The sequence below is a fragment of the Lepus europaeus genome, chromosome 13 (assembly GCF_033115175.1).
Source record: "Lepus europaeus isolate LE1 chromosome 13, mLepTim1.pri, whole genome shotgun sequence".
Taxonomy (NCBI): Eukaryota; Metazoa; Chordata; class Mammalia; order Lagomorpha; family Leporidae; genus Lepus; species Lepus europaeus.
This window is the reverse complement of record NC_084839.1, coordinates 87,373,828-87,397,317: the sequence shown is the minus strand read 5'-3', so window position 1 is coordinate 87,397,317 and position 23,490 is coordinate 87,373,828. Positions and strand designations below refer to the sequence as shown.

Here is a 23,490-nt window from a genome sequence, read left to right as displayed (position 1 = left end):
TTGATAAATGTCAAATCAATATGATATAAAAATTATAAACAAATATGTACCTATCATCAGAGCCCTAAAATATATGAAAAAAGAGAAATAGTTGTCCAAAAATTATTGGAGACTTCAACACTCCATTCTCAATAATGGATAGAATATCTATAGAAGATCAAAATATGAAATAGAGGGGCCAGGACTATGGCATAGCAAGTGAAGTCAGCACCTGCAGCACCGGCATCCCATATGGGTGCTGCTTCATGTCCTGCTGCTCCACTTCCAGTCCAGCTCCCTGCTAATGCGCCTGGGAATGCATCGGATGATGGCTCAAGTCCTCGGGCCCTGCAGGCACATGGGAGACCTAGATGAAGCTCCTGACTCCTGGCTTTGGCCTGGCCCAGTCCTGACTGTTGCAGTCATTTGGAGAGAGAACCAGCAGATGCAAGATCCCTCTTTCTCTGTCCTTGCCTCTCCTTCTCTGTAACTCTGACTTTCAAATAAATAAATAAATTTTTAAAAAGAAAAAAAATAGGGGTTGGCACTGTGGCATAGTAGGTTAAGCACCTGCCTGCAGCACCATATGGGTGCTGGTTTGTGTCCCAGTTGCCCCTCTTTCGATCCAGTTCTCTGCTAATGGCCTGAGAAAACAGTGGAAGACAACCCAAGTGTTTGGACCCCTGCACCTATGTGGGAGACATGGAAGAAGTTCTTGGCTCCATGCTTCGGAAAAGCACATCTCTCATCATTGCAGCGTTTGGAGAGTGAACCAGCGGATGGAAGACCTTTCTCTCTGTCTCTCCCTCTCACTGTCTGTAACTCTGCCTCTCAAATAATAAATGAATAAATCTTTTAAAAAAAGGGAAAAAAATGAAATAGAAGGCTAGAAAAGATTATAAATAAACTATACTAAATAGACATACACAAAACATCTGACCCAAAAACAGAACATACATTCTTAAATGCACACTTAATATTTTGAAGGATAGGCCATATGTTAAGCCATAGAAATTCTCAGAGTATTTTAATATATCCAAAATATCTTCTCCACCTACAACAGAATGAAGCTAGTAATAGTAATCATGGTGGGAGGGGTGGCAGCGCTGTGGTGTAGCAGGTAAAGCTGCTGCCTGCAGTGCCAGCATCCCACATAGGTGCTGGTTCAATTTCCGGCTGCTCCACTTTCAATCCAGCTCTCTGGTATGGCCAGGGAAAATAGTGGAAGATGGCCCGAGTCCTTGGGCCCCATGTGGAGGATCTGGAAGAGGCTCCTGGCCTCTGATCAGCCCAGCTCTGGCCATGCCATTTTGGGGAGTGAACCAGCAGATGGAAGATTCTCTCTCTCCCTCTCCCTCTGCTTCTCCCTCTCCCTATGTCTCTGTAACTGTGCTTTCAAATAAATAATTAAATCTCTTTTAAAAAATGGTAATCATAGGAAAACTAGAAAAATGGCAATTAAATAGAAATTAAATATCCCATTCAAACAACCAATGGGCCAAAGAAGAAATCACTTGAGAAATTAGAAAATACTTTGAAATGTGTATAAGGGAAACACAATATACCAAAACTTAGGAGATGCAGCAGTGCAAGTGTTTTGAGGAAAATTTATGGTTATAAAGTCTGTCATTGAAAACAGAAAGGTCTCACATCAATAATATAATACTTAATTATAAACACTCTTTCTACTTAAGAAGCTAGAAAAGAGGCAAAAACTAAACCCAAAGCCAACAGAGGAAGGAAATAATAAAGAGTAAAGAAGATATGAAAAAACTAGAAAAATAGAATCAACAAAATAAAAAGTTGGTTCTTTGAAAGTATCAACAAAATTGATAAATTTAGACAGCTAAGAGAAGACACAATTATTAATCTCAGAGATGAAAGCACAGATATTATTATTGACCTTATAAAAATTGAAAGGATTATTGAGACTATTAGGAACAGTTGTATGCCAAAAAACTAGATAATCTAGATGAAATGGAGAAATTCCTAAATATACAAATTAATAAAACTAACTTAAGAAAAATATCTCAACAGTCTATCACAAGTAAAGACATTGAACTGGGAATCAAAAACCTCCACCAAAGAGAAGTCCAGCTCAGATAGCTTAATTGGTAAATTCTACCAAACAAATGAAGAAGAATTCACGGGCTGCACTGGGGTGTAGTGGGTAAAGCTGCCACCTGCAGGGCCAGCATCCCATGTGGGCACTGATTCGAGTCCTGGCTGCTCCTCTTCCGATCCAGCTCTCAGCTGTGGCCTGGGAAAGCAATAGAGGATGGCCCAAGTCTTTGGGCCCTTATACCCATATGTGAGACCTGGAAGAAGCTCCTAGCTCCTGGCTTTGGATCAGCCCAGCTCCAGCCCTTGCTGCCATTTGGGGAATAAATCAGTGGATGGAAGACTGACTCTCTCTCTCTCTCTCTTCCTTTGCCCCTCTGTAACACTGCATTTCAAGTAAATAAATAAATTTTGTTAAAAAAAAAGAATTCACATCAATCCTACTCAAACTTTTCCAAAAAAAATGGAAGAAAGGGAACACTTTTTAACACAGTGACAGAAATACTGTTATACCAAAGCCAGAAGAGATATCAAAGAAAACCACAGACCATTTTCTTTATTAATATGGGCACAAATATCCTTAACAAAATACTAACAAGTCAAATCTGACAGGGCATTATACACCATGGCTAATGAGATTTATCCCAGGAATTCAAGGGCTCCAAATGGAGCTGTGGGCTCCTGGCTTCAGTGTGGCCCAGCTCCAGCTGTTCTAGGCATTTGGGGAATGATCCAGCAGGTGGAAGAGCTCTCCTCTGTATCTCTTTCTCTCTCTCTCTCTCTCTCTCTCTCTGTCTCTGTGTGTGTGTGTGTGTCACCGTGCTTTTCAATTAAATAAATCTTTTTTTTAAAATAGGGAATAATAGTCTCTTAAACAAATTGTTCTGGAAAACTGGATATCCATATACAAAAGAATGAAGCTGAACCTCTACCTCACTCCATATACAAAAAAAATTAAAAATGAACAAATTAAACATAAAAACTAGAGTCAGAATCATATTATAAGAAAAAAGGAGAAATCTTCATGACCTCAAATCTGACAAAGATTTGACATCAAAGTGCAAACAACAAAAGAAACAAATAGATAAGAATTGACTTTCTCAAAATTAAAAGTTTTTGGACACTAAAGGGCATGATCAAGATCGTGAAATGATAACCAACAGAATGGGAGAAAATGTTGGAAAATCACATATCTGATTAGTTTCATATCTAGAATATTTATAACTCAACAACAAAAATACAACCTAATTTAAATGGACAAAGGATTATTTGAATAGACAGTTCTCCAAAGATATACAAATGGACAGCAAGAACATGAAAAGATGTTCAAGATCACTAGTCATTAAGAAAATGAACATGAAAACCACAATGAGATAGAACTTCACACTCATTAGTTGAATCCAGTATGTCTCATCATCCTATTTACGTAGGACACCTATAAAAAGTTAAATTGAGTAGTAAAATAGATCATTTATGGTAACTTTGAAATAAACATGATGCTTTTAGAATTCTATTCCTTTAGGAAAAGTAACGGGTGAATGAATAGAGCATTTGAAAATAGTTTTCAATTCTGTGAAGACTGCAGAAACTTTGCTGCAAAAGTTACTTTTACTAAATATTCAACTGAACAAAAGATTACATACATAACTGATATCTAATATAAGAAATGCGTTCGTGGAAGTGTTTTCTAGAATGAGGTTGTCACTTCATGTTGAGGAATGCACTGTATCTGAAAAGGTCAGTGTGTTCTAAACCAGCTGTACACGGGACACTGGGACCATGCACACGGCACAGTAACGTGGAGTGTACTGCTCCAGCGTGTTCTTTGTGGACAAGCTGTGACTTGTGTGCTTGCGAGGAAAGTAGTTCCACAGAAGAACCGGCAATGATACTCTCTTTTGACAGTCTGTCTATTCACCGGTTATGACTGCTTGGAACACCTCTGAAAGATTGGATTCCAAGCTATAGGCAGCACCGTGAGGGAAAACGGACTATACAAGTGTCCTCTGAATCTGACAACGCTGATGGAGAAACAAGCAAGAGGGCCATCTGATTACAGATTTGACACAACAATGAAATTCTCCCCGTGAAACGGTTGGATAATGCATGTGTCACTTGTTGCAACAAGCTAGGACACAGTGGGATCACGTGGCAAAGTTCAACAACGGAAGAAATAGAGAGTAGAGCCAGCATGTCTCAGCAGAAGGGATCAGGCACCTGCTACCATTTCAGTGGTGGTGTGGATAAGCACAACTGTCTGGTTTCCAAACATCCCATTTCCACTAGAGGTAAAAAATGGTACTGGGCTTTGTTCACTTGAATAATTGATATGTGTACCATAAAGCGATGGATTAATCCCAAGTTTGTGAACAAAGACAGCAATGTTCTCATGAAGCTCTTGGATTTCAAAAGAGACATTTGCTCAGTATACCTGCACTGATGCAATGAGAAATAATCAAGAGGAAGAAAGCCGATTGCTCCCAGACCTACACTGTCCAAGATGATATCAGATTTGACAGAAGCCTAAGTATTCTCAAACAGCAAGAGCAACAATGATGTCAGAATAAGCCATATTATGGGAAGCTGTAACTTTTGTTGAAAATTTTCTGCTAAACCCTTTGAATTGTTTTTGCTTTTTTCCACCAAAAATAATTATTAATCAAGTCATGAAAGTTGCTTCTGTGCAATCTGTGTAATGTAACAGAATGATATTTCATTTGCCTAATGTCCTATTTATAATCCTATATATATATATATATATCCTATATATATATATACAGGAAAAAGACACTGTATTATCCCAGTATCCTACTTACAGTATTTTCACTCTTAATGAGAATAAAGAATACATAAGCTCTAGATTATGGTTTCCAATCTATTTTTAATACAGCTATGTCAATTTTGTTGAAACCTTCACAGAATTTGTTTAAATAATTCACAGAAACTTGAGACTTAGTGAGTTAAAAAAAGGAAAATAACAAGTATTGGTGAGGATCTGGACAAATACGAACCCTTATAGATTGTTGGTGAAAATGTAAAATGGTGCAGCTGCCGTGGAAAACACTTTGGAGGTTTCTCAAAATGTAAAGCACAAAATGACCATGTAGCTAGCAAATCCACTCCTAGGTATACACTCAAGAGAAATGAAAACACACGGCAAGGGGCTGGCACTGTGGCACAGCAGGTTAAGCCGCTACCTGAGACACCAGCATCCAATACGATAGCTGGTTCGAGAACCAGCTGTTTGGCTTACCACCCAGCTCCATGCTAATGTGCCTGGGCCCCTGCCACCCACATGGGAGACCCAGATGAAGTCCCAGGCAACTGGCTTCGGCCTGACCCAGCCCTGGCCATTGTGCCATTTGGGGAGTGAACCAGGAAGATGACTCTGTTCCCTCTCTGTCTCTCCCTCTCTCTGTAACATTGCCTTTCAAATAAATTAATAAATCTTTTTTTAAAAGAAAAAAATATGTCTATTCAGGAGCTTCTACACAAATGTGTATATCAACGTGGTTTATAATAGTCAAAAAGTGGAAACAGCCCAAATGTCCATCAGTGGAAGAATTGATAAAGGAATGGTGAGATATACAGACATACACAGTATACATGTAGTGCTGACACATGCTATAAGTTGGATGAATCTTAGAAACATTAAATTTTTGCATTAAATAAAAGTCAGACAAAAAAGATCTTATGTGATAGGATTCTTTTCAAATGATATATCCAGAATAGACAAATTTATAGACATACAACAGACTAAAAGGGGCAGGTGTTGTGGTGCCACAGGTTGAACTTCCACTTGCAACATCAGCATCCCATATCAGAGTGCCAGTTTGGGTCCTGCCTGTTCCACTTCTGAGCCAGCTTCCTGCTAAAGTGTCCAAGTATTTGAGTCTCTGCCAACCACTGAGACCTGGATGGAGTTCCTGGCTTCAGCCTGGCCAAGTCTGGCTGTTGCAACCATCTGGGGAGTGAGCCAGTGATGGACAACCTCCCCCTGTCCCCTGCCCCATCACTCTTTCAAATAATAAATAAATCTTGGAGAAGGAAAACAACAGACTAGTTAGTTACTACGGGCTGGGGCGGGGGAGGGGGGAGGACAATGACTGCTTTCTAGGTCCAAGGTGTTTTTCTGGGTGATAAAAAATTTTGAAACTAGAGATAGATGCTGGTTGGCACAACATTTTGAATATTCTAAATACTGCTCAATTATACACTTTAACATGGTTAATTTTAGGTTACGTAGAATTCTCCAAAATTGAAACACAGTTCAGAGGGAGGGGACACAATGGCTTACCTTTCTTTTTCCTCTTCAGATAATGCTCTCCAAACAATTTTATTCAAGCGCCTGTTTAAAACAACAACAGTTTAGTAACAGGACTTCATTCCATGGCCAAAGGTCAACCCCAGGCCCAAGCCCAGGACCATCACCACGGGACCCTGTCACTGTCACCTACTTAAAGCATTGGACAGGAGTGTCTCCCTTCCTTAGCATCACTGCGGACAACTGTGTCAAATGTTAGAGAGCTCAGCTCACCGCACAGCCAGGTAAAGCCTAGGCTGAGGACAGACCGGAAACAAACTGGCCTTCATCATGTCTGTGTGAAAGTGTTTATCTAGACACCCACCATTTTCCTTCCTAAGGAAAACACAACTGAGCCCTGGGTCTCCTTCTGCAGACATTCTTCAGCCTGGATTCTCAGAGAAGGGGGTTCCCAGAGTCATCAATAATAGGCTGGAGACACACCGGAGAGATCCACCAGCCCAGCCGCCTCATTTTCCAGAGGAGCTGAGAGGGGCTGCCAGGTGAAGCGCCTTGCTTCTCCCCCAGCTGGTGGGCCACACTGAGACGCCGGCACTTCCCTGAGCAGCTTTTCAGAGGGAAGCTGTCAACCCAAGGAGACTGGAGCCAGTGGCTCCTACAGGCAGGTCAGCTCCTCTTGTTATACTAATCAGCGACGTGTCTTTCAGGGCTCCAGGCCAGTTCTGTTCCACTACATCATTCCCTGAAAGCAGGCTTCCTGGAGTGCAGGGCACAGAACACTGGCTCTGGAGGATTTGAGCTGATTGTCCATGAAAATCAAATTGCTTCAATAAAAAGAGATGGGAGAACACCACACTCTCCTGGAGGCGTTCTCCTAACCACTGGAGCCAGCATCAGTGGGTCAGGGCCCTGAGAACACACTTTGGGTGGAGGTGCTGTTCTGCCCTGCTGTTGGGTCAGTACCAACTCTGTCAAAATGGATAACAAGGGAAGCTCCTGGCTCCTGGCTTCAGATTGGCACAGCTCCTGCCATTGCAGCCAACTGGGGAGTGAACCAGCAGATGGAAGACCTCTCTCTCTGCTTCTCCTTCTCTCTGTGTGTAACTCTGACTTTCAAATAAATAAATAAATCTTTGAAAAAAATGGATAATAAGGGGCCAGCGCTGTGGTGTAGTGGGTAAAGTCACTGCCTGCAGTGCTGGCATCCCATATGGGTGCTGGTTCAAGACCAGGCTGCTCTACTTCTGATCCGGCTCTCTGGTATGGCCTGGGAAAGCAGTAGAAGATGGCCCAAGTCCTTGGGCTCCTGCACCCACATGGGAGACCCAGAGGAAGCTCTTGGCTCCTGGCTTCAGATCAGCGCAGCTCTGGTCATTGAAGACAACTGCGGAGTGAACCAGCAAATGGAAGACCTCTCTGTCTGTCTGTCTGTCTCTCTCTCTCTCTGCCTCCGCCTCTCTCTGTGTGTAACTCTGACTTTCAAATAAATAAATCTTAAAAAAAAAATCAATGCGATGGAGCAAGAGGAGTGTCACCATTAAACTCTTGATATTTATGTTTATTTCAGGATCCATAGATTCAATGAAACTGGGAGTTAATTCACATGAATTGCTCTTTATATATAACTGACATGCTCCTCACAACAGCCCTGTGACACAAGTCCTATAAATAAGAAACCTGAGGTTCATGACCTTCACATCCTTGCCCAGAGGAGGTGTCAGGGCTAGGAATGAAACCCACAAGCACTGTCTGACCGCAAAGCTATAGCATGTGCCCTGCACCAGGCCTTCACAAACCAGATAATTATAGAACTCGAATACTTCAATTACTCAAGCAAATTACATTAGAATTTGAACGGTATTATATTTGCATTTTGAATAACTGAATTTGAAGAGTTTTAATGATTACCCTGGAATTAGATAAAGTATGAATTGAATTCAGATAACCAAATATATAAACATATATTTACAATCCAACAAATATATCAGCTATATATCCTGACATGTGCTTGGGACAGATGAGGCAGGAACATGGCTGGCCAAGCCACCAGCCTGTGCTGCCACTTTGTGGAGCAGAGACAGTCAACAAGCCAGAGTCCTGTGCAGAAGCCGGAGTGTTTCAACAGCCAATGCAGAGAAAGGTTTTGGAGGAGGCTCTTGGCACTGAGGCAAGGAGGGAGGAGCAAGCCAGTGGGCAACAGCAGCATAACTGGAAGAGGATCAAAGCTGGGAGAAGGGAAGGCCTGCCTGGAAGCCACAGGCCCATGGGAGAAGGTAGGCCTTGCAATGGCTCACCTGCCTGGGAGAGAAAGGCCAAGGACCCGTGGAACACAGAGGGACACTGAGAAGTCTCAGTTCTGAGGGGAGGGACAGTGGGAGAGGCTCCAGAGGAAGTGGGCTTGGGCAGGCCTGTGCAGGCCACAGGGCAAAGGCTTGCCATTGGATTGCATGATGTGCTCCCTGTGGGCAGGAGGCGAGGCCTTGTACCTGCATTGAACACATACTGGACACACTGCAAAATGACAACAGACCAACAAATGCTGGCCTGGGCCACTGCATTAACTTTTGTTGACTTTTTCTCATTTTTTTCCCCACCCACAGGGTAGAAAACGAAAAGCCAACTGCACAGCTTCCCAAAGAACGGGTTTACCTGAAGAAGCTGGACACACTCCAAGTTTAATTAAGTGCTGTGCAGCAAGGATTAATTAAGTGCTAGAGGCTAAGGGCAGACAAGGGTGATGACTGGATTATCTGCCTCTGTGGGGAGAGGTTCCTGTGTCAGCACAGACACAGGACTATTAGAGAATATCACTTGCACGGTAGTCAAGTGATCATCACCTTGAACTTGATACAAAAAAAATGCTTGGCCGGCGCCGTGGCTCAACAGGCTAATCCTCCGCCTTGCGGCGCCGGCACACCGGGTTCTAGTCCCGGTCGGGGCACCGATCCTGTCCCGGTTGCCCCTCTTCCAGGCCAGCTCTCTGCTGTGGCCAGGGAGTGCAGTGGAGGATGGCCCAAGTGCTTGGGCCCTGCACCCCATGGGAGACCAGGAGAAGCACCTGGCTCCTTCCATCGGAACAGCGCGGTGCGCCGGCCGCAGCGCGCTACCGCGGCGGCCATTAGAGGGTGAACCAACGGCAAAGGAAGACCTTTCTCTCTGTCTCTCTCTCTCACTGTCCACTCTGCCTGTCAAAAATAAAATAAAATAAAATGCTGAAATTATATAAACAGTCATCTCTTAGTATCCGTGAGGGATTGGTTCCAGGACCCTCAAGTCCCTTCTATAAAAAAGGTGTAGTATTTGCATACAACCTATACACAAGGGAAGCCGCCTTGCTTCCTTCCCCTACCCCACTTCCTCAGAGTGCCATACACAGCAGCAAAAAGTTACGCAGTGTGCCTCTGTTCTCCTACCACCACCACAGTCAGGGCAACACAGTGTTGGGGCAAAGGACAGATTCCTTGCATCCTGCAGCTGTGGGCGCTTTGGGGCATTAGCCCCAGAGCTACACTCACACACTCTATGTGCGCAAGGGGATTCACCTTAGCTTTTGGGAGCTAGCACTAGAATCAGCCCATCAAAAAATCCCACCCTGGACATCTGGAGAATGACCCCACTATACCCTGCAACACCAGGACTATTAACAATTCATTCTAAATTTCCCAGTGCCATTGGAATATGCCTGGTGGACATAAGGAATAACCTACCTGCATTCCACTTCTCTGGACTCAAATCTTCCAGAGTAAAATCTCCTGTATACCTTGTAGTCACCCTGTAGGGCTGGAACAAGGGTCAGTTCATATCTCCTAGTCCCAGGACAAGGGCTGCTGGTATTATAAGCCACAGCATCTGTTGGACTCTCCTAGAGGACCTAAGGAAGGGTCCACCATTTCCACAGCCCTAGAGCCACAAATCCCGGCATCACTCAGGCTTGCCAGTAGGACAAGGGGCAGCCACCCTTGTCTCCCACAGCACCAACAACAAGGCCTTGGCTATCACATTCACCAGGGAGACTAACACTGAACTCTATGTGGACCAAAGATACACACCCAAGGAAACCCTTATTCATCTCAAAGCCACACTTCCATCCCTATGAGCTGCAGCAGACTGGTCCCCTGTGCCACTTATAGACAGAGCAGACAATGATGAAGACAAAAGAAATCACTCAGAGACTACACTCCTAAGCTCACCTAGAAACAAAGCCAAAACAACAAGCCAAGTGATATACTGCATTCCAGTTAAACCATAAATTATTTTACAATAAAACCCACTCCATAAAGGAAGAAGAGACAAATAAACCAGCTGGGCAGATGTCAATGTAGGGACATGGGAGACATGAAGAAGCAAGGCAGCATGATGCCTCCAAAAGAACACAATACCCCCGCCAGTGCTGAGGCACAGTGGGTTACAGCCTTGGCTTGCAGTGCCGGCATCCCATATGGGCACTGGTTCAAGTCCTGGTTGCTCCACTTCCAATCCAGTTCTCTGCCATTGCCTGGAAAAGCAGTGGAAGATGGTCCAAGTCCTTGGGCCCCTGCACCTATGTGGGAAACCTGGAAGAAGCTCCTGGCTCCTGCTCTGGATCAGCTCAGGTCTGGCCGTTGTGGCTATCTGGGGATTGAACCAGTGGATGGAAGACCTCTCTCTCTTTGGCTTTGTAACTCTGTCTTTCAAATAAATAAATTAAAAAAAAGAACAAACTACCCCTCCAGAAATAGATCCTGAGCTGAAGAAAATCTATGAAATGGCAGATACAGCATTCAAAATAATAATTGTAAGGAAACTCAATGAGATGCAAGTGAATACAGATAAATTAATGAGGAAATCAATGAGTGACATGAATGAAAACATTTCTTAGGAGATAGAATTCAGTAAGAAGAACCAAATAGAAATCTTATAATGAAATCTTCAGTGAAATAAAAAATACAATTGAGAGAGCTTTAACAGTAGAATAGACCAAGAGGAGGAAAGAATTTCTGACCTTGAGGACAAGAATTTTGGAATAACCCAATCAGGCAAAAATAAAGAGAAGAGAATTTAAAAGAATGAAATATGTGAAATATGGATACCATTACACAACCAAATATTTGTATTTTGGGCATTACAGAAGGAGAAGAAAAGGAAAAAAGAATGGAGAACCTGTTAAATGCAATAATATTTGAAAATTTCCCAGGTCTTGACAGAGACATGGACATTCAGATATACAAAGCTCAAAGAATGCCAAACAGACTGAATCAAAAATGCATAGAGTTACATATAAAGGGAAACCAATTAAATTAACATCAGACTTCTCAGTGGAAACCCTACTGGCCAGAAGACAGTGGGATTATATATTCAAGGTCTTAAAAGAAAAAAAAAAAACTTCCAAGAATACTATATTCAGTGAAGCTATGCTATAAAAGTGAAGGAGAAGCGTTTCCCAGATAAGCAAAAACTGAGAGAATTCACCACCACTGGGCCAGCCTTATAAGAAATCCTGCAAAGTGTCCTGCATTGACGTAAATGCTGGGGCCATCACTGTGGTGTAGTGGGTAAAGCCACCGTCTGCCATGCTGGCATCCCATATGGGCGCCGGCTGGAGTCCTGGCTGTTCCACTTCTGATCCAGCTCTCTTTTGTGGCGTAGGAAAGCAGTAGAAGATGGCCCAAGTCCTTGGGCCCTGCACCCACACGGGAGAGCTGGAAGAAGCTCCTGGCTCCTGGTTTCGGATTGGCTCAGCTCTGGTCATTGCAGCCAATTGGAGTTAACCAACGGATGGAAGACCTCCCGCCCTCCCCTCTTCTCTCTCTCTGTAAATCTTTCAAAAAAAAAAAAAAGTAAATGTTATGAAAATACATACTACCACCAGGGCAGGTAGACTCATTATCAAGTCAACAAAATGACAGGTCTTAGCTTTTATCTGTCAATACTAACCTTGACTATAAAAGGATTAGATTCACAAACCAAAAGACTTAGATTGGTTGAATCTATAAAAAACCAGGACTCCACTACATGCTCCTATGAGAACTCACTTCACAAACAAAGGTATACCCAGACTGAAAGTGAAGGGTTGGAAAAAGATAGACCAGGCACATGGAAACCAAAAGTGAGCAAGCTTAGCAATCCTGGTATCAGAGAAAACAGACTTTAAATCAAAAACTGTAAAAAAATAAAGAAGGACATTATATTTTGATTAAAGGTTCAATTCAGCAAGAATACATAACAATCATAAATACATATATACATCCAGCACACAACCACCCAAATATATACAGAAAATACTAATAGACCTAAAGGGAGAGATAGACTCCATTACAATAATAGTGGGTAACTTCAACATCCCACTCTCATCAATGGACAGGTCATCCAGAGAAAAAAAATCAATAAAGCTACATTAGAGTTGAAACATAAATTGAGTAAATGGACCTAACAGACATTTATAGGACGTTTCACCCAAAAGCTACAGAACATTCAGCCTTCTCATCAGCATATGGAACATCCTCTAGGATAGGCCACAAATCAAGTCTCAGAAAATATAAAAAATTGAAATCATACCATGTGTTTTCTCCTCAGACCATAAAGAAATAAAACTAGAAATCAACAACAAGAAGAACAATAGAACACTCATAAATACTTGGTTTTAAACAATATGCTACTGGATGATCAATGGGTCATTGAAGAAATTAAAAAGGAAATAAAAAACTTTCTTGAAATAAATGAAAATGAAAACACAACATTTCAAAACCTGTGTGATACAGCAGATGAAGAGGGATGTTTACAGCATTAAGTGCTTACCCTTAAAAAAAGAGAAATATTTCAAACTAGAGATCTAATGATGCATCTTGAAGACTTAGAAAAACAAGGACAAACCAAACCCCAAATCAGCAGGTGGCAAAAAATAAAGATCAGAGCAGAAATAAATGAAATTGAAACTAAAAAAAAAAAAATACAACAGATCAACAAAACAAAAAGTTTTTTTTTTTTTTTAATTTTTTGACAGGCAGAGTGGACAGTGAGAGAGAGACAGAGAGAAAGGTCTTCCTTTTGCCGTTGGTTCACCCTCCAATGGCCGCCGCGGCTGGCGCGCTACGGCCGGCGCACCGTGCTGATCCAAAGCCAGGAGCCAGGAGAGCGGCAAGATGGCGGAATAGGAAGGGAGCACATTGATAGTTCGTCAAGACACACGTTAATATAAGTGGAGATACTGCAGGGTCAAGGAAGAGTAGGGGAAGAAACAGCAGAGGAAACTCTTTCGGAACTAGTGATTCACAGTGGACCTGCGTGGAGAGCGTGGGAGCCCAAGTTCGGGACACCAGCGGCAGACTCAACGCATCAGCGCTGGAACGCGAGGTGAGCCGAACCTCCATAGCCCGAAACACCAGCGGGCAAGTGGAAAGAGGAGGCTAGAGGGAACGAGGCGTGAAACTCCGTGGGGAAAAGTTCACCAGGCTAACTAGAAGAGAGAGAGGAAAAAAAAAAAGTGACCGATACGGACACGAGTTTCTCTCTCTCCGCTCACCTCTCAAAGGCAAGCAAGACAAAGAGCAGGTGCCATTTTGGAGATACGTCATAAGCAGGGCGACCTCAGGCCTGCGCCGGCCCTGAGCCTAGCAGAAAAACCTGACTCTGGGGGGAGGGGTGAAATAACAGGAGATTAGCATCTAACTTGGCAACCCAGTGGGAGACTGCAGGAGAATTGGAGCCCACACTGAGGGCAGCAGAGATTCCCTGTGTGGTCCTTGGGAAAGAGCTTCCAATCTCTGGCTCCTGTGGGTATATAATAATTTTCCTGCTAACTACCTCCAATTCCGTTCAGCTGTGTGGAATTACTTCCCTTTTGAATAAAAAAAAAAAAAAAGAGAGAGATTTACCACGCCTAACCTGGGAGTGTCATCTTTGACACACCCTCAACCCTGAGGAACCAAACACAGCTCTCAGTCCACACTCATCTCAAGCCTCTAAGGCTCCACCGAAAGCAGACAGTCCACTTAATATAGAACCATAGTGTAACAAGAAAAAACACCACAGTGAAGAAACCAAATATCTCCAACATGCCAAACAACAAATGCAAAAATCGAGGTAACAAGAACAAGGAAGACACTATGATGCCCCCAAATGAAAAAGACACCCCAATGCAAGATTATGAAGATGATGAGATAGAAGAAATGCAAGAAGTGGATCTCAAAAAATTGATAAGAACATTAAGAAGTTCTCAAAAACAAATTCTTGAACTACAGAAATCCTTAATGGACAAGATAGAAAATCTCTCTCGTGAAAATGAAATATTAAGGAGGAATCAAAATGAAATGAAACAACTAGTGGAACAAGAAACTGAGATAGTGACGAGAAATCATAATGAAATGAAGAATTCAGTAGATCAAATGACAAACACATTGGAGAGCCTTAAAAACAGAATGGGCGAAGCAGAAGAGAGAATATCGGAATTAGAAGACAGAGAACAGGAAAGGAAACAGGCAAACCAAAGAAAAGAAGAAGAAATTAGAAATCTAAAAAATATTGTTGGGAATCTACAGGATACTATTAAAAAAACCAACATTCGAGTTCTAGGAGTTCCTGAAGGCATGGAGAGGGAGAAAGGATTAGAAGGCATTTTCAGTGAGATACTAGCAGAAAATTCCCAGGTTTGGAGAAGGACGGAGGCATCTTAGTACAGGAAGCTTATAGAACCCCTAATAAACATGACCAAAAGAGATCCTCACCACGACATGTTGTAATCAAACTCACCACAGTGAAACACAAAGAAAAGATCCTAAAATGTGCAAGAGAGAAACGTCAGATTACTCTTAGAGGATCTCCAATTAGACTCACAGCAGACTTCTCATCAGAAACCTTACAAGCTAGAAGGGAATGGCGAGACATAGCCCAGGTACTAAAAGAGAAAAACTGCCAGCCCAGAATATTATATCCTACAAAGCTCTCATTTGTGAATGAAGGTGAAATTAAGACTTTTCATAGCAAACAGAAACTGAAAGAATTTGTTGCCACTCATCCTGCCCTGCAAAAGATGCTTAAAGATGTGTTACACACAGAAACACAGAAACATGGTCACCAATATGAAAGAAGGTAAAGGAAGGAAACCTCACAGCAAAAGATCACAGGAAGCTCAATTTCTCTTTGACATAGAATTAAACTCTGATGCTCTGTTAAAGCAATGTGTTAAAGTAATCTATTATGTTCTCTTGATGTCTGTTAAATTCTAATTGTTCAAAAACAGCTGAATTTTTATTAAGAGCTATGGGTTATGTAAATATGTGCTTATTTTCAAAGATTTGAATAATCACCTTGTAACAAGATCAAATTTGGTCTATGAGTTTATAATTTTAAACATGGCGACTTAAAGTCTTTTGTCATCCACAGTTATATATGATCTGCTGCTCATAAAACTAAAGCGTTGTTGGTTCTGTGTGTAGCTGTCCTCCTATAGGTTCCTATGGACTTTTTCCAGCCACTTCCATTGTATTCAGTACTTTGGGATGGCTCTGTAAACAGATGAAGCCAATAATGTATTAACAGTACCAACTGAGAGAAAGTATGGTTAACTGAGGTTACTAAAAAAGCAATTCAAATCAATTGGCAATCTACAAAAAGAGTTAAAGATTTTAAAAGCTATTATTAAAATTGCTATATTGGTCTATTATGCTATGTTATATGTGTGTACATATTGTATGTCCACATGGGGAAATTTTATTAAGAGTTTTATTTTAAATGGCTTATAGATAAGATTGTCCATAAATTTAAGCTGCTAAAATCAATCAAAGATACATTTTAATTTGTGTGACCTGAATCTGTGTATCATATGTTTTAAACTTGTTGGTAGAAAGAAACTAAAAACATTTTATATGGTTGTGCTTAAGTTTACTGGTTAAACAAACTACACCATGTTAGATATTTAAGAGGTGTTTTCAAATACATGATTCTTAAAATTTATAGAAGGCATTGGACCTTCTGGTAAATGTTTTCTTAAGTTGTTATCTAATGGTTGAAACTGTTTGCTAAGTATTCATGTTATATTGCTATTGTCAGCAAGCGATCTAGGACTTGCTCCCTCATTTCTCTATTCTAAGCCCAACTTGTTCTTTCATTTCTCTATTCCCTTCTATTATGAAGGAATCTGTAGGACGCACAATTTAATCTTTAGACCTTATAAAAGAGATGGCTAACATTTTTCTGCAATAGCATAGCCAAAATAAGAACTTAAATAATAATCTCATAGCTAGATTCACTTCGCCATCAGCAAAGTATACAGTAAGTAGAAAAAACCTCCCTTTCAGACCAAAGGGAAAGAAAGTTTTAAAGTGAGAATATAAGTTTCCTCATGGGCATTGTCTACCTTAGAAAAAGTACTACAGAACATGCCTGTGACTATAGACTTGTAGTTCAGGCCACCGAAGATTAGAGATGGGACACGGGCACTCACTTGACTTGCATCCTCTGGTCTGCTTTAACACAAACCAGGAGGAAAAGAAAGCTCGGCATCAGAAGCAATGGGTGGCAGGCCTATTAATGGCTGATCTGTACAGTGATCTGCCCTCAAGGAGACCCAACAGGCCAGTCCACTGCAGTGGCTTTCAATGTGGTAAGCCTGGGCTTCAGCAGAAGTCAGCTTGTGAAGAGCCCTGGCATCTCTGCCAAGAGTTGGATCACTGGAAATGGACCTGCCCTGGAGTCGAAGGATGCCCAGGTCAGAGCCACAGATCTTATTGGCTCTAAGCTGAAAAGCCCTTCACTCAACCCAACTTCCAAAGTGACCACTGCAGCTGAGGGTGTGGTCAAGTAGGGTCAGCAACATTGCAGGCAGAACTGTAAATTTCTTGTTAGAGATGCCCTCTGCCTTTACCTGGCCAGCTCTCCTCCCAGGCCAGCCAAGTAATGAAAGTCAACAGAGTGCCTTCCCCTAGGAGGTTCACACCTCCCTTAGGATATACCCCATGTGAAGAGATAAATAGGTCTGGGCCTCTTAACTTACAAGGCCTAAAGCCCACCAGATTATTATCAAGCCCCTTCTGTCAGGTTCTATTTGCCTCTCAATCAGAAAACTTAATTGTAGCTTAGACAGCACCTTTCTTAGCTCCTCTAATAATGACTCTGTTCTTTGTTCTAGGCCCTGTCTAGCACACTTGGGCCTCATTCCTTTGTAATCATAACTTCTACTCTACCACCAATGGCTCTACTCCCAACCTGTGTGTACTGATGGTCCTCTTCCCCACTTAATGCTGTATAATTGTTCAAACCTGGTTAATGCCACTCTTAGGATCATTGGTTACTATCCTCACCCTGTCTTTTATGACCTTGTCTAAATATGATCAGAGTCGGCAAACTTGGAAGGCTTCCATAGCCTTGGCAACTCATGACGACAGCCTAGGGTGGTTACTGGCGCCATAAACTAGAGTGTCAATTTGTTGGGTCAACAACAGGAGCCACTGTGCACTTGCTCCTCATGTGGGATCTCTGTCCTTAATGTGCTGTACATTTTGATTTGATGCTATAACTAGTACTCAAACAGTATGTTTCACTTTGTGTTTCTATGTGAGTGCAAACTGTTGAAACCTTTATACTAAATTGATCTTCTGTATATAAAGAGAATTGAAAATGAATCTTGATGCAAATGGAAGGGGAGAGGGAGCGGGAGAGGGGAGGGTTGTGGGTGGGAGGGAAATTATGGGAGGGGGAAGCCACTGTAATCCATAAGCTGTACACTGGAAATTTATATTCATTAAATAAAAGTTTAAAAAAAAAAAAAAAAACAAAGCCAGGAGCCAGGTGCTTCTCCTGGCCTCCCATGGGGGTGCAGGGCCCAAGCACTTAGGCCATCCTGCACTGCACTCCCTGGCCACAGCAGAGAGCTGGCGTGGAAGAGGGGCAACCAGGACAGAATCCGGTGCCCCGACCGGGACTAGAACCCGCTGTGCTGGTGCTGCAAGGCGGAGGATTAGCCTAGTGAGCCACGGCGCCGGCAAAAAGTTGGTTTTTAAAGAAGATAAACTGGGAGTGGGAAGGCAGGTATGATGGGAAGAATCACTATATTCATAAAGTTGTACTTATGAAATCAGTACTCATTAAATACATGTTTTCTTTGGAAAAAAAGAAGATAAACAAAATAGATAAACTTCTAGTAAGATTAACAAAAAGAGAGAAAAAATTCAAATGAATAAAATTAGAGATGAAAAAGGAGGCACTACAGGTGACACCACTGAAATACAAAGGATCATATGAAGCTACTATGAAAAATTATATGCTAATAAACGTGAAGGCGGCTAAGAAATGGATAAGTTCCCAGATTCATATAACCTACCAACATTAAATCAAGAAGATACAGACAACCTAAACAAACCCATAACAAACAATGAAATTGAGCAGTAGTCAAAAGTCTTCCATCAAGAAAAAGTCTGGGACCTGATGGTTTTACTACTGAATTCCACAAAACATTTAAAGAGGAAGTAACTCTAATACTCTTACAACTATTTTAAAAATATGGAACTCTGCCAAACTCTTTTTTATGAGGCCAGAATTACTTTGATACCAAAACCAAAGACACGACACAAAAACTACAGACCTATATTGTTAATGAACATTTAAGCAAAGATTGTCAACAAAATATTAGCAAATTAAATCCAAAACCACATCAAAAAGATCATACATCATGGTCAAGTAGGATTTATCCAGAAATGCAAGGGTGGTTCAACATTTGCACATCAATAAACATCACAAATCACATCAATAGAATCAAGAACAAAAATCATATGATTATCTCAGTAGCTGCAGAGAAGGCACTTGATAAGATTCAACACCACTTGATGATAAAAACCCTCCACAAATTAGGTATAGAAGGAACATTCCTCAAAATTATAAAAGCTATGTTTCACAAACCAACAGCCAATATTGGCTACAAATGTAGTTTCATAAAACTTTTTTTTTCATTTTTTTAATAAATATGAATTTCCAAAGTACAGTTTATGGATTACAATGGCTTCCCCCCACTCCCTGCAACCCTCCCATCTCCCGCTCCCTCTCCCATTCCATTCGCATCAAGATTCATTATAAAACTTTTTTTTTTATATCTTTGTCAAACCAATGGTTAAGAATGCTATATTACTACAGTTTTTTTTGTTTGTTTGTTTTTTTGGACAGGCAGAGTGGACAGTGAGAGAGAGAGAGACAGAGAGAAAGGTCTTCCTTTGCCATTGGTTCACCCCTCAATGGCCGCTGTGGCCGGTGCGCTGTAGCCGGTGCACGGCGCTGATCTGAAGCCAGGAGCCAGGTACTTCTCCTGGTCTCCCATGCGGGTGCAGGGCCCAAGGACTTGGGCCATCCTCCACTGCACTCCTGGGCCACAGCAGAGAGCTGGACTGGAAGAGGAGCAACCGGGACAGAATCCGGCGCCCCATATATTACTACAGTTTTAATGATATGTAATTACTTTAAAATGTGCTGCATATGGGTGAAATAGTCGGTTTTCCATTCAACTATCATAACAGCTGTCGATATTCCCACTAACTGAGGGTCTTTTTGCTTTTTACTTGTTAAACTTCTTATGTGGTGAAGTATTAAGCCTTTTTACTGTTAAATTTAAATGTTATCTCAAAAACTAAAATACGAAGACAGAAAGAAACGGAGAAGGAAAGAGTAAGGGGGAAGGGAGAGAGGGAATGTTATTATGTTCTTAGAATTATATCTACAAGTCACATGGAATCTGTTAAAAACTAATTAAAAATTAAAAGTAAAAAATTAAAAAAGAATCTATGCATATAGTAGTGTACTTTGAGTCTATATATCCCATATAGTATACCTTGAATCTATAGAGATACTTATAATACCTAATACAATGCAAGTACTGAGTGACTAGCAGTTGTACTGTATTGTTCAGGGAATAATGATAACAGTCAAATCTGTACATGTGCAGCACAGACCTGAGTTTCTTTACTGTCTGCGATTGTTTGAATCCTGGCATGAAGAACGTGCAGATACTGAGATCAGCTGTGCTACATACATCCCTGCGGAGTGTCAGTAGGCACTTTATAGAACGTTAGGTGCCAAAGTGATCCAATTCGTTGTGCTCAAAGGAAAACTTCAAGGATCTCACTGAAACATGAGACGTCTATAGAGTTTGGAGAGGGAAGATGGCTTCTTCAAAACGGTAGAAAATATTCAGGTAAATTAACGCAGTGCCTGGCACATAGGACACCCATATGTTAGCTGCTGTGGCTGATGTTGAAATTGGACAATTTCTAAATGGCTGCTTCAGATGAAAAACTTAAGCTCAAATAAAAGAAAATAAGCCAAACCCAACAAATAAAGAAATTTGAGAAGTCACGAGTAATACTTACTTTTCATAAGACTTAATTGCCCGTTCCACTTTTTGCTTGTAGATATTGAGCTTGACTCCTTGGGGGTTAATTAATGTCATCTTATTTGTGTTGTTGCACACATGTGCCAGAGGGAACACCTACACATCAACACCAAGAGCAGAGAAACTGTCACTTGATAAGTTAACAAAGCCTTCAAAATGTATCTGCATGGCTGTGCGGTATGTTTTCCTGATTGACAATGACATACATTATGAACTTAGAAAAACTAGAAAATACAGGAAATCATAAAGAAAAAAATAAGAATCAGTTATATCATTGTTAACCCTTTCCTTCCAATTTTGAAAGCTACATATTTTTGATAAAATCATCACCACTACCACAAACACCTTCATAAACATACAACACACACACACACACACAATCAACAACAAAATAAATCCCAAACTGTTATAGGAAACCCTAGTCAGAATACAGTATTACCTTCAGAAGCCTATGTTAGATTGGTAAGAGTGGGCAATAAGAAATAAGATCTCATTGTTGCTTCTTTATAAATTATGAGCATGCATAGATTCCAAAATCGCTTGCACCAAAGTAAATGTAGCGTCTAATTCCATTTTCTGGGGCTGGCTCAGTGATGTAGTGGGGAAAGCCGCCACCTGCAGTGCCGGCCTCCCATATGGGCGCCGGTTCTAGTCCCAGCTGCTCCACTTCCAATCCAGCTCTCTGCTATGGCCTGGGAAAGCAGTAGAAGGTGGCCAAGTCCTTGGGCCCCTGCACCCGCATGGGAGACCTAGAAGAAAGCCTGGCCACTGGCTGCTAATCGGTGCAGCTCTGTCCATTGCAGCCAATTGGGGAGTGAACCAGTGGATGGAAGACCTTTCTCTCTCTGTCTCTCCTTCCGTCTTTGTGTAACTCTGACTTTCAAATAAATAAATAAATCTTTAAAAAATAATAATAATTCCATTTTCCATGAACTTTCTGGAGTATCCTCATACTAGTTGGACTAAGCATCTTTTTCATTTGCTTATTTTACATTTTATTTTCTTTTGAGAATCGTTGATTACAGTTAATATATTTTTGACCATTTTCCTAATCAAACTAAAGAGGCTCTTACACATATCAAAGAAGGCTTAGTGGTCCAAAATTCCACACCCTAGGGGAATAGCAGAGGACCAGCAAGGCTTCTTTCTGTCTGTGCCTGCTGCTTATTTCCAGGTTTTGGGATACTTCTGATTCTCTGCCAGGCCACTCCAGGGAGTGAGGGAAATGCTGAACTTATTGCTAGTTTGGTAGAATTTCAAATTCTGCTATCCTTCCTCGATTCTTTTGGGGCCATTTCAATTTCAAAGTTTACTGATAGCTGCTCCAGGTTTTCTGTCCATAATGTCTGCTTGTATTCAGTGGGGAACCTGGGTGAAGTGCTGACTCTATCTGCCCAGAGCCAGAACCCTCCATCATTCTTTTCTTCCCAATTCTGCTTTCACATTAGTAGTACCTGTAATTTGATGTTGACCCATTTGCATATTACCTCTCTCTCCCTGGTAGAATGTAAGTTTTATCAGAAAAGTAAACTTGTTTTATTCCTATCACCTAGAATAATACCTGGTACACAGTATGCCCTCAACAAATATTTGTTGATAAGTGAATAAATTTATGTTAATAAGAAGATATATCCTATATCTTAATATTTAAATAAAGAAGAAAAAAGTCTAACTGGAAAATATTAAGCTATACTATCATTATTTCAAAATTGTAGCATTCTGAATATAAGAAGCATGTAAGCATTTTGTAAATATAGGTAATTACTTTTAAGAAATAAATTACTTTCAGTCAAGATGATACAGTTCATGTTTTTATATTCATTTTTGCCAATAAAATCATGTAATTTGTATTATGCTATTATAGTTTGAGAAAATAATGCAGAGAAGGAAAAAAGAAAAAAACTCATGCTTGTTGAGTAGATTTCCAGGCACAAAATGCTGAACAGAAAGGTGAAGAAGTGAGCAGGGTTGAAGCCTGTTAGCTCTGTTTTCAAAGCTGGCAAGGCCACGGGAACCCAACTCCAGGAAAGCAAATGGTACTGAGTGCTCTGGCAAACAAAGCCACAAGTCAGGATCAGTGCTTGCAGTCAGCATTGGTATGAAGGTCTTACAACCCTGAAAGAAGGCCTTGATGACTAAGACTGATGTGGTCTCACGACCGAAAACCAAACTAAGCCACTATTAGCCTATAGTATCCACAGTATCTCTATGGAATAATTGCTCTAAATGCCTATGGTTGAAGAGGTGAGGAGTTCAGGGGGTGGATTTACACAACTGTAAAACAGAAGGAGAAAAAGAAAATCCAGATTTAACAAAAATATTGTTAAAATGAACCTGCATGATAAAATTCCTAAGTACATACAAAAAATAAAATGCCAAAAATGACAGCTCAGCAAATCAACAACAATTACCATGCTAATTCACTTGAGAAGACATTAATTTGTTGAGCTATTTAACAATGATGTTGACTTAATTATGATTAAAAATAACTTTTGATTAGGTTATTTCAACTCTATGAAAGCACAAAAACTTACCAAAGTGCTATAACAACAAATAATGGGAAAAATAAATTTTAATTTTTGAAAAAGGACTCTGAAATTGACACAAAAAATATTAATAGAATAAATTTTACACTAGATACAATTGAAAAATAAGGATTGGTGAACTGGGTGATAGTATTAAAGACTTTCTCCAAAATACAGCACAGAGAGACAAAAAGAATAGAAATGACAGATAGATAAAAAGATCAAGCAACTTTAATAAATAGAAATTTTAATAGAATACAATGGAATTTTAAAAACTTATTAGAGAAGCAAGATTTGAAGCTATAATAATTGAG

At 40.9% G+C, this 23,490-nt stretch overlaps 1 protein-coding gene across 1 annotated transcript in view; it reads right to left on the bottom strand.

Moving 5' to 3' along the window:
- Nucleotides 1–23,490, bottom strand: part of VWA3B (von Willebrand factor A domain containing 3B) — a 249,346-nt gene that overhangs the window by 55,355 nt on the left and 170,501 nt on the right. Inside the window, exons 19-20 of the mRNA XM_062208881.1 lie at nt 20,629–20,747; nt 6,338–6,388 (exon numbers count right to left, since the gene is read on the bottom strand). Coding sequence (XP_062064865.1) covers nt 6,338–6,388; nt 20,629–20,747 — 170 coding nt within the window. The remainder of the gene's footprint in view (nt 1–6,337; nt 6,389–20,628; nt 20,748–23,490) is intronic.